This window comes from Hemiscyllium ocellatum, chromosome 4 (assembly GCF_020745735.1).
Source record: "Hemiscyllium ocellatum isolate sHemOce1 chromosome 4, sHemOce1.pat.X.cur, whole genome shotgun sequence".
Classification (NCBI taxonomy): domain Eukaryota; kingdom Metazoa; phylum Chordata; class Chondrichthyes; order Orectolobiformes; family Hemiscylliidae; genus Hemiscyllium; species Hemiscyllium ocellatum.
Window position 1 is genome coordinate 52,778,159 of NC_083404.1, and position 12,483 is coordinate 52,790,641.

The 12,483-nt window shown below is 37.0% G+C and overlaps 1 protein-coding gene across 2 annotated transcripts in view; it reads left to right on the forward strand.

Annotated features, from left to right (window-relative positions):
* Positions 1–10,049, forward strand: part of nsmce2 (NSE2 (MMS21) homolog, SMC5-SMC6 complex SUMO ligase) — a 176,386-nt gene extending 166,337 nt beyond the window's left edge. The window contains exons 5-7 of one of the 2 annotated variants that reach the window (XM_060824262.1): positions 4,970–5,070; positions 6,845–6,951; positions 7,918–10,048. In XM_060824262.1, the coding sequence (XP_060680245.1) occupies positions 4,970–5,070; positions 6,845–6,951; positions 7,918–8,026 (317 nt within the window). In that variant the 3' untranslated portion in view covers positions 8,027–10,048. Of the gene's footprint in view, positions 1–4,969; positions 5,071–6,844; positions 6,952–7,917 lie in introns of both variants that reach the window. The other variant, XM_060824263.1, reaches the window with a different exon arrangement.
* Positions 10,050–12,483: the final 2,434 nt, after the last annotated feature.

Here is a 12,483-nt window from a genome sequence, read left to right on the forward strand (position 1 = left end):
TAAACAGCTTGTGAGGTCTTGGGTTTTTTTAAACATTGGGACAATAGAAGCAGCTTGAATGTGTGGAGTCAGGCTCCCACAGAACCAGGGTTTTAGTTTAGCTTTCAGTAGTTGCTAGGGCTTTTGAAGCTGGTTGTCAAAAGCTGCTACTTTCTCTCTGTTACAGCTAAAAGCTTGGGATCTCTTCCTGCTGCCAGAATTGTATGGGAAATGTTGTAATTTAGTGTATTTGCCTTTGTTAAGAGTCTGTTTATAGGATGTTACTATTTTGGAACAGTTGCTGTTTAGTAGTTACATAATCTACTATTCTGTTAAGTTTTCCAAAAGAGTTAAGTAATTCCATTTCTTCTTTCTTTTGTTTGTATTTTAACTGTAGTGTTAGAATAAAGGGTGTTTTGCTTAAAGCTGAGTAGTGTAAACAATCCTACACAGGCTTTGGTGAGCCAGGAGTTACTCATTCTAAATAGCTCTTGTAGCCACTGTATTTATATGGTGAGCCCAGTTGAATTTCTGGTCAATGGTAAACCCCAGGATATTGATAGTGGCGGATTCAGTAATGGTAACACCATTGAAGGAGCAATAGTTATATTGTCTCTTATTGGAGATGGTCATTGCCTGTCATTTATCTGGTATGAATGTGGATATTGTCCAGATTCTGTTACAATTGGACTGCTTCATTATCTGAGGAGCATGAATGGTGCTCAGCATTGTGCCATCATTATGATGGGGGAAGGTAATTGATGAACCATCTGAAGATGGTTGGGCCTAGGACACCAGCCTGAGGAACCCCTGCAGAGATCGACTAGAGCTAAGATGACTGACCTCCAACACCACAACCATCTTCTTAATTGCCAGGTAAGACTTCAGCCAGTGGAGTGTTTTCCCCCTGAAACCCATTGATTCCACTTTTGCTAGGGCTCCTTGATGCCACAGTCTTTTGAATGGGGCCTTGATGTCAAGGGCCATCATCCTCCCCTCACCTCTAGAATTCAGCTCTTTTGTCTATGTTTGAACCAAGGCTGGAATGTGGTCAGGAGCTGAGTGGCCCTGGCGGAAACTAGACTGGGTGTCACTGAGCAGGTTGTTGCTGAGCAGGTGTTCCTTGACAGTACTGTTGGTGATTCTTTCCATCATTTTATTGATAATCAAGACTAGTCTCACAGGTGGTAATTGGCCAGGTTGGACTTGTTTGGCTTTTGTAGGGTATGACTCCAGCCAGCGGGGAATTTGCCCTTGATTCCCATTGCTTTCAGTTTTGCTAGGGTTCCATGATGCTACACTTGGTCAAGTGCAGCCTTGACATTAAACTCTTTTGTTTATATTTGAACCAAGGCTGTAATGAAGTCCGAGGCAGAGTGGCCATGGTGAAACCCAACCTGGGCATCAGTGACCAGGTTATTGTTAAATGGTTTATTGATAAGCAGGTGCTTAGAGAAGTGGGAGACTTTTGAAAGTAGAAGAAGGGAGAATATAACAATGTGGTTTATTTTTAGGGAACCATGCAATACAAGTTTGAGAAATGATAGCGTCAATTTTTAACTAGCTCTTTACACTAATTATTTTCATGGAGATTTTGCATCTGATGCTTATTATTTTAGGATATAATTTTAAAGAAAATTAATGTGCTTCCAAGCATGAGATAAAATATTGCATTTCAACCCTTAATAACAAGTGTGCATGGCATTATTATGATCAGTAACATTAAATGGAAGTTAGTTGGGACAGGGTATGGTGAGCATGACAATAAAACAAAAATCCCAGTAAAGAGGATTTCAAAGAAAAGATGTGGTAATTAAAAAACTGAACAGAGTGCAGGCATTTTAAAATATATACTTATTACAAAAGGAATAAAAGCATCACACAACATAGCTTGAAAAAAACACAGCCAGAGAGAGAACTATATACACAATGGATTCTGTGAAAAATAGAGGAGAGAAAAAAGTTCAGACAGTGGGGGTTTGAAGGAAGAGGTTTTGCATATTGCAGAAAATGCAAATAATTACACTTCCTGCACACAAATGAACAGAAACCTCTAACATTTCATTATTATATGTCTCCTTCCCAGAATTATTTATTCTTTGATCAGCAATTTCAGCACAGGCACCAAATTATTGACTTTTGTCCTAACCACCCAACCAATGTGTAAAGAAAATAATACGAACATAGCCATTTTTCACTTTGTGTGGCTTCACAGACTTTTTTCAGCTTAAAGTCATAGTTATCATTTAAAGAAGAAAACAATAGAAACAAATGACCAAGAGGTTGAAAATAGTTTTGACATTGCTCATTTAGTGTTTAGCACTGCTGCTTCACAGCACCAGGGAACTGGGTTCAATTCCAGCCTTGGGTGACTGCAAATTCCACACGAACATTTGCCCCGTGTGTGTGAGTTTCTTCCATGTGCTCTGGTTTCCTCTCACAATCCAAAGATGTGCAGGTTAGGTGGATTAGGCATAAGAAATGCAGGGTTATGGGAAATGGCAAGGGGGGAGTGTGTTTTGGACTGGTCTGGACAGTTTGGTCTTTGAAAGGTTGATGCTATCACAGGTTGAATGGCCTGCTTCCGCATTGAAGAGATTCTATGCTTCTATGAATTTAGTTGAGGCCAAAGATCATGGATAAAAGCTGGTCATCATAAGCTTGAGTTTTCTGAACCGTGTCTCCGGTCAATCTCAAGCACGCTCGAAAGAAAATATACACTCTGACATTACAAACAAGTTTCCTGAAGCATTGCTCACTTTGATTCAAGGCAAATGCAATTTAATAACAGTCATGCTGTTATTTCAAGTCGGCCTACCATGAGGTTCACTGATTGGCAATGACTGAATATGAAATTTCATTTTTAATGTATAGTAGATTTTCTTTTTAACTGGTTTTTCGAGGATTAAATTCCAAAAGTTTGACATTTTTACTTTTATGATTACTTTTATGTAAGTGATCCTTATATATAAAACAGACAATGCTACTTGACAAATAATGATGTGATTTAGTAAAATCCTGTACAGCTCACAGCAGGCAGAGGCAGAAGACTTTTCTGGAATGTAAATGCTGCCCATCCCTAGTTTTTCTCGGACTGAGTACAATGCTAGGCCACTACGCAGGACACTTAATTACCCCATGCATCTGGAGTCATGCATTGGCCAGACCAGTAAGCATGGTAAAGTTCCTTTCTTCAAGGTCATGATTGTCATAGAAATCCATCTGCCTCAATCAATGACAGTGTCATGGTCACCCTCACTGAGACTAGTTTTCAATTCTAGACTTTATTAATTGATTGGAATTTATTTAAATTCCAAACAGCTGCCATGATGAGATTACTGTCTCTATCCCTAGAACATCACCAAAACCTCGGGATTACTAGTCTAATGACATTACCACTACAACACCATCTCTGTCATTGGACTATACCACAAAACTAAGATGTTACATGTTGCAATTAAAGATTTAAAGTAGTAGGTACTAACATAAGAGGAAATAATCCCTGTAGTAAAGAGGTGCCACAATTAAATAATGATCAATACAAAGACCCTCCACTGGCTTGAGCCTAAAGGCAAATAAAAATTATCATGTTGTTGATGCCTAAGAGACGTGACAGTGAAACTTTGCCTGACATAGAGTCACTGTCCTCACTTATGATGGTGAAACCAATCATTTTCTACCCACTGCCTGTCTGGACCTTGCCCCTTCTTGCCTCCGTGTTGTAAGACAGTTGTTCAGTCATAAATGAGCTACACTTTTCTCCAGTTATAGACAATATTGGATTAGTGAGGCCACAATCTTTAATCTCTATCGTAAACTCGGTACTTTTGCCACGATTCCATCCCTTTCCAGCAACAGTCTTGAGCTTTTCGAAGCTTGTATTACTTCTACAATGTCACTCACTGAGAGGCATAATAAGGTGTTGTATAAGTGCAAGTTCATACCTGTATATATTATAAAAGATGTATTGATTCTACAAAAGCCAAAAAAAATCCTCCAAAATCAATGGATAGAGAAAAGAAAGAATGCAATTAAGCAGAGTTTCTAAAATGAATATAGATATTAGTAGCAGTTGCCAAACTCACAGAGGACCATATTGCTGCTCTGTCATCCAAGAAAAGTGAATTTAACCTGAGTGTCATCACCCTTCAGGTAAGGGGTGAGGTCGAGAACGTGGGACCTTCATGGTAACCTCAGCTGAAGTGAAATTGAACCTCACTTTCAGCAATACTCTGCATCACAAACCAGCTGTCTAGCCAACTGGCTGTATATCATGAATGTGCAATGAAATGTAAATTCAGGGTATTCAGAACTTGTACTTTATGCACTCCCTGGTTCACACTAACTATTTGACATCTAGTTTGATGTTTTAGCTTTATGTTTATGTTTTACCTTAATGCATTAATGCTTTCTCTTTCCATTAAATTGTTTCTCTCTTATATCTCTTATATCTCTGATGTCCCCTTGTCTCTAGATTATACTTTATATTTTATTGGTTCATGCTTTAATTCAGTTGTTCTTTTGAAATTTATTGCCATTTTGTTTTTGAATGAACTAAATTTATTTCCCAATGGTCAACTACATCATTGAATATTTATGTGAATGTAATAACAGCTGCGGCAGAGACCATGTTGCGCCAACTGAAGAGTGTCAAACATCTTTTTGGAAAAAAAATCAGGACTGTGATTTCATGAAATCCATGTAATTATTTGAAAATTTTGAAATTCGCTTTCTTAATTATACTTGAAATCCTAGAATGAACTGCCTATAAATAGGCTGGTCTAATTTCCAAACCATTTAAGCCTGGTGAAATCAATCCATAAATTGTTTACTCATACCTCAATCTTGTGTCATAGTGGAACTGATTGTTACTGAAATATGTTGCTTTAATGGTGGAAGTACAGAACTCCAGTCAGTAAATAAATAATTCTGTTAAGCTGCAAATAATTAGGAAACGTGGCTTATTTATATTGTTCCTCTTGGCTTTCAGTCGGCGCTGAATCACAAAATGAGAGCCCTTCAGCCAATGAGATTGACGAAGATATTGCAGTGACCCAGAGCCAGAGAAATTTCATTTGCCCCATTACACAGGTACAGAACAACATATTCCAAGAACTAGGTGTTCAGGTCCATTTTCCTTTGCAGTTAACTATCTGTGTTAGCTATTGAATATATTTTGAGTTCTCTCAATGCATTTAAATTAACTTGAAGACTTTGTCATTAGGTTTAACTTGAAGCCTCGTAAGGTAAAGGAGCAGAATTCAATCATTTAGCCTATTGAGTGTGCTCCACCATTCAATCATGGCTGATAGTTTCTCAACCCTCTTTTCCCTGCATTGTATGCTTTGAATATGATTCACCTTTCACTAAGATTGTGACTGTCTGGTTGTGGTTTCACCTTCATCTTCCTTTCTGCACTCTATAACCGTTGACTACTTAACTATTAAAAATGTATGTATCTCAGCGTCGAATGAATTTCAAGTCTCAGTCTCCATTGCCTTCTGTGGAAAATAATTCTGCACTTTAACAACACTCCTGAGAGAAAAAAAAATCTCTCATCTCTGTCTTAAAAAGAAGACTTCTTATTGTTAAACCATGTCACCTAACTTTAGTTTCCTGCACACCCTTCCTGATATCCACCATATCCAATGCTTTCAAGATATTATGTGATTCATTCATCTAAATTCTAGTTGATATTGGCCTAACATGCTCAACCTTTCTTGATAAGGTAAACTCTTCATTCCTGGAATGAGTCCTGTGTGGACGTCTGAATTACTTTCAAAGTAATCTTTTTACAAATAAGGAAACCAAAACTCTATACAGTACTCCAGATGTGATCTCACCAGCCCCATGTACAGTTGCATTGAAACTTACCTATTCTTGTATTTCATTCCCCTTGCTCAAAATGTAATTTGAAAGTTAGCATGCCTGTTGACTGTAATTGTTGAGAAAGATGGTCACGTGGTCCTGCTTGCGGCCTGTGAACAAAGACATCAGGATTTCCTTGTAGATGAGCAAGATACCTCTTTTTGCCCTGATTTCCAACGGATTTGGTTGATTAGGACCTGATCATGAGCAGAATGATAGAAAACAAGAGCTGCTCCACAGCTTTTATTTTTACTACAGCTCAAAAAGGTTGATAACTATGTTCAAGAATAATTCCTCTTTGCTAAGTTATATGAAACCCTCCCAGTTAACACTTGTTTTTGTGCACCCCAAATATAACAATTTGGCATTTCTTAAATGTGAAAAAGAAAGGAAACCATGAATATTGGTCCTGGCTTTGCAGCCTTATTTTAAAGGCAACCACAAACTCATCTTGAATCTCCATAATACTATTCCATGAGACCCCAACAGGCATTCATTAAAATCTGCAACAAAACTATTGTATTGAATTGCATCACATTGCAGTCTGTTTTTTCAGATTTTCCTTCCCTTTTCAAAAAACAGCTGACTTTTTTCCATTCAACAATATAATTATTTTTGCTTCTGAATGAATAGACAATTATTACCAGTATGTGACGATAAAATAAACTAGCCTATTGACAGGGCATCTAACTTTTAGATATTCCGAGTAATGCAGAATTAAACTGTTTGCCAATTCCTTTTGGAATGGAAGCTGCATTTTGTACTCCCTTTGTAGAGGAGGGTGATGGTTCTTGACTTTGTACTCATGCAACTAAAATTGTGCAATATATTTTTTGAAGTGAAGTTATAATTGTATTCATTTTTGTTTTAAAAACAAGAGAAACTGACTCCAGAACTAGCAGAGTTGTCGCACATTGTGCATAGTCCTGGTTGGTATAACCATTCATTGTGAAAAGGGAAGAGTCATTAATTTATTTTTTAACTTTGGAATTTTCAGAGGGAAATGGAATGCCCTGTGAAGAATAAAGTTTGTGGTCACAGCTATGAAGAGGAAGCCATAATAAAAATAATTCAGAACAAGCACAAACAGAAGAAGAAAGCCAGGTAAAAGTGGAACATGACCCAACTGCATCCTAATAAAGACTTCACTGCTATAAAAATTATATTTCAATAAACCACAGTCAAGAGGCATAAATGAATCTTGCTATTATTGCAAGCATTGATGTACAATGTCTCCATATATCCCTTTTTAATTAGTAGTCACAGTCACATATCATTGATTCTCAAAGCTAAGCCAAATAGGTCACAGAGCAGCATCTTACTTTAAAGATGGAAATGTCAGTTTGTTTGCAAGCTAGCAGTTCAGTTCTCATTTTGGTGCTGCTAATGTTTTGTTATATTACTTGCTTGCAACAAAAGAGTCGACTGTATCCACTATAACTCCAGGAGTAATTCTACAGAAGCGCATGTTCTTAAAATGATTGTGACAGTTCAAAACATATCGCTGAATGTCTTTTAAACTGACTGTTATTCACTCAGGATTGCATTTTCCCACCACTGATTACAAGAACATTCCAATAATGTTATGTTATAGTTGGAAAAACAAGATGTTTAAGCTTACAACCCAGAACAGTCTGATTTCCAGACATGTTCAACATTTTTAACGGATTGATCACAGAATTTAGGGAACATTGTAACACTGGCTTCATCACTAACTTACTTTCTTCCAAACACAATGCTTTCATACATTGCAATGCTTGTTCGATTTCTGTCTGACTTTGTTTTAATGAATTTTCCATGTTAGTTTGTACTATTTCACTGGTTGGTTAAAGGAGTATATTATTTCTATTAAGAATGCAAAATCAGAAAGGTGTTAATGTCTTGAGTTAATGCAGCAATACAACTCTGCTATTAAACATAAAATGTCTATTTATGTGAAGTGAAAGGAAAGTCAAAAATATAAAATCAGTCAGATACAAAGTTAATCTAGAACTATTTTGGTAACTGGATTAAAAATTGTTCATCTGATTACTTCAGCACTATCGGATCTACATTTTGTTTCTGCAATAGGTGCCCTGTTGTTGGATGTGAAAATGGAGATATGAATCAGTGTGACCTTTCAATGGACACAGCTCTGAGAAGAGCTATTGAAAATCACAAAAAACATCAAGTGAGATGATTTTTTGTCACATGTTCAACAGGCAATTGTGAAGAAGAAGGTGTCAGATCCAAATACTTGGACGGATGTCTTGTGGAAGATTAGAGTTCTGGTTAATCACTGATAATTATATAGTTTGCCTAAGATTGATATTGAGTTCTATTTGAATTCTGTGTGATCGATTTTGATAGCACGTGTACAATGTTTAAAATAGAAGTTGAGGTTAAAGTTACGAACAGAAATCCTTATTCCAACCTAAACATCGGTTGCGCCACTGAAACGTATTCAGGGAAAATTGAAAATAATATTTTAAATTTAAATATTTACTCTTCTCAGGGAACAGTATTGAACTATGAACTGTGTAGCAAAGGATTTCTTGCCAAAATGTATATGTTGTCATTCAGTATTTTCTGCATCTTTCTTAAAATGCAAATAATGCTTTGATACACAACACAATGCTCCCCAAGTAATTTTTTTTTTATCATTTATCACTACTGCTTGGGATTTCCCTTTATAATTATATTGCTTGTTTCATGCATCCATAATAAAATTGGCTTGTTTTCTAGTTTTCCTGTATAACTTAGATTCAGAAAATCATACATTGCAAGCAAAGCATGTTGCAATACAATGCAAATGATCAATAATTGTGAGTAGTTGATAGTACATATTTAGTAATGCAAAGGTTTGGGACCATAGAAATCAGCCGCAAGAATGTTGAGGCACTCTACCTGAAGGTTTGTGTTCACCCCCTAACCAGAGTTCTCTTAATTGGATAGTTCCTTCATTCATAAATTGTGATAAAATCATCAATGCTCCTTTAAGTTAAATCCTTCTTGTCTCTGACAGTGGCTCAATGTTTAAGGAGTAGCAACTTGACACTCTCAGAACTGTATTGAAGTATTAGGCTAAGTTATGTAATTAAGACTTGGATGAAGCTGTGGCGGTCAGCCGACTGAATGAAAAACAAGATTGATACCAACCAGCTAACTTCAAGCTGGTAAAATTGCCTTTTTTTGCAGGCAGCTCTTGTTTTTAAATTTGAAGTTATTTGAAGTTTGTGAATGTTTTTCTGTGTTTCACTTCAGTTCCTTTTTCTCCTCATCTGAAGATGACAACTTCAAGCCATAGAATGATGCAGTGCAGAGAGTGACCTTTCTCCTTGTTTCTCTACAGCCATATAAATATTGTAGAGCACACTTATTTAGTGTAGTGGCAGATTTATTTTGTATCTTGCCATAATGCTTCTCTTCATGGAGTTATCAAGACAACAGTCAATTCAAATGTCACAACTGTTATAACTGTCACAAATTGCTGGGATTGTGCTTAGTTACCAAACCCTGATCCTCTTGGCTCAAAATGGCTTAGTGTAGCAATTGGTGCAAGAATTTGGTACTTTTCTGGTCTGTATCATAATATTTATTGAACTTATGCACACAGCTGTCAGACAGAAGTGCTAATTCTTGGGAGGATTTTGCATTCTTTTGTGCTTTTTAATATTTCTGTTTGCAAACATTTCAAATAAACAGAAAATGACTTATGTTACTGTGGTTATAAATGCAATGATACTTTTTGTCTTGTTTGAACTGGAATAACACTTTATATCTGTTTGCATTAGCTTTGCAAGATACAGTAATACTGCATTGTAATTGTTTTAAATGCAATTTTCATTTATATTCAGCCCTGTGTCCAATAGCCTAAATCCTTTAGCAGAACTTAAGTTGAACTCCTGCGAAAAGCAGAATTTATGCTTTCTTTTCTATTTTTAAAAAAATGTTCAAGTAGACAGTGGATTATTAAAATACTTATGTAGTCACATGTGTTTGTTTAAATTAAGTTGCAACCCCATCGTTAGGCAACAGAGAAACAAAATTTAATTATTCAGCTTTTGTTATATTACTGAGTGACATTTGTTTTGAATGAAAACATTGAATAATAGAAATCTGATGCAGAGGAGAAAGGAGGTAACTTTACATCTTGTGTTATTTTTTATCTAAGCTTGTGGCAGTAAGTTTTAAACATAGGAACTTGTAATTTTGTTGAGAAACTAATAACAGCGAATTAATTGCATTAAACTTTCAGCATCTTATCATGTGTGCTCTGGCTGAAGCCAGATTCTTGGCTTATTGTTTGCCATTGTGTCATCTTGAGTTTTCTTGTTTTCTTGGTGATTGCATTGGCTTCCATTTTCAGGCAGTAGAAGGAGACGGGTCCCAAGTCAATCTTGACTCAGAACAGTAATCAAACCAGCGGTATTTAGGATATTCTGAATCACAACTGAGCCATTCGTTATGTCTGTAAAACAGAGTTATGTCAAAATGGTCACGTGCACCATCTGCAGCGTTTGCGGATTTGTACAGAACTGCATGATCTTAAGTACTCACATTTGCAATATGTACAAATTAATCTGATGTCTAAGATAAAGATGTTTGAATCACCTGGGATGTTAGAGTTAACAGAATATCCTTATCCAGATAGTAATCACAGCACTTCGGTTGTGGTTTAGTTCTTGTTAGTGGTCAAGGACAGCATAATGCCACTGAGCATCAGGAGGCAAACAGACAACATTTGAAGTTTGGAGGATCTTAGCCTTTGTCATTTTGCAGAATCATGGAGTTGCAATAGATATGCCTGAGAAAATAAAAACGAAGGGAGACTTCATGATACAAGCGATCATTTGGGTGAGGGGTGTGGGATACTAAAGTATCATGGTATTAATAGTGAATGTTATAGTTGTGGAATACTTGTGTTCTGTATATAAGAAACTGGGAGTTCTGAAGACTGTGCTGTCTGCCTGTTAAGGATATCTTTGTGGCTGGAGGAAAAAGTGAAGGAAAGAGAATGGGTCAGTTATTATAATCCATATAGGAGCCAAATACAACTGGGAACCAACTGAGAGAACCAAAAATGTTAGGCTACAATTTAAAAAGCAAAATCTCAAGGGTGATAATTTGTGGACTACTGCTTGAGCTATGCATAAATTTGCTTTGGAATCAGCTTTATAAATGCATGGCTGAATTCATGAAGTACCAATTTTCATAAAAGAACAAACTTTTCTATTCAGATGGACTGGTCTTGGGCTGAGCCAGTGTTCTGACAACTTGAATATCAAGTAAGCTGGCTTCACATAATGGTAATGTACAAAAAAAAATCCAAACTTGAGGGTAGAATAGCAGTTTGGCACAAAATCAAGCAAACTGTGTCTGGAAGGAAAATAGTAAAATTATTACTGGTGACTGAGGCACACCAGGCAAGCAGAGTATTACATTAAAATTGAAGGTCCTATATCTAAATGTATGACATATTAGTAACAAGATAGATGAATTAGTGGCACGATGAGTTTTTTCTTAAACATCACTGAGGTGTACGACTGGATTTTCCACAGTGGGATCAAATGTGGTCTCAACTCAACACCGTATCAGGGATAGTCATCCAACGCAATTATTGAAGGATTGGTAATTAATGCTCACAGGCTGTTTGGACCACCTGATTGGAGATCACTGGTAGGCTTCTGAGATTGGAGGACCAACTGAAGACTCTGGGGAGTGGGTGTTGCTCTGAAGACCAGGGTTCATAAACTTTATTTCCAAAGCCACAACAAATGCCAGCCAGTGATCATAGAGCTCAAACCCCCCACTGGACAATCAGCATCTGTGGCCTGACAGGGTCTCTAATAAGATGAAGCATTATTTCCCCACCCCCCACCCCCAAAACTCTCCACCTTCCCACTCGTGCCCATTTTTCACTTACAGTTTCTCTACATCTCTGGCTTTCTCCAAACTGGCTTAAGAATGGGATCCTGGTCAATGACAGTATCAGATCAGCATGCCTCTAATCCTATTCCCATTCCCACCAGCCTTTAGACATGCTGCCCATATTTTGGAAAAAAATTCGGAATGGCCTCATAATAAATTACAAATAATTGATGTGGCCCTAACAGTGATCTTAGTATTTAACAGAGTATAAATCAGAAAATTAGAAGGGCGAGTATGAAGGGTCATGCAATAATCCTGAGGGATTTTAATCTTAATTGGCAAGCTATATTGGCAGAAGTAGGACAAATTGAAGGAATTATTGAGAGACAGATTTATAAAACAGTACAGTGAGTCCCTGTTTTAAATTGTCCTGATTAAGTAGTTCTGATTTATCTTTGGTCAGTTGTAATCCTTTTTAAGCATTGAGTTTTGTTTTAAAGTTTTCACATTATGTATAGGCCCACATGAGCCATTTGATACCATCTTGACATTTGATTCTCTCAACATGTAGTTTGTGGCCTCTGCTGATCCTACCCCTCACTGCTAACCCTCTGGTTTATGGTCCTTGTGACTGTCTGACTCTAGTTTTTGCTGTCAACCTACAGCTCCTTGACCTCTGCCACTCGGTAATCCTCTATTCACTGCAAATTCTCCGGTTTGCAGTTTCTTCCACTCACTGAACCTCCCACTTGTTGCTGAGGACTTCCTGCGTTGTGGCTTCTACCA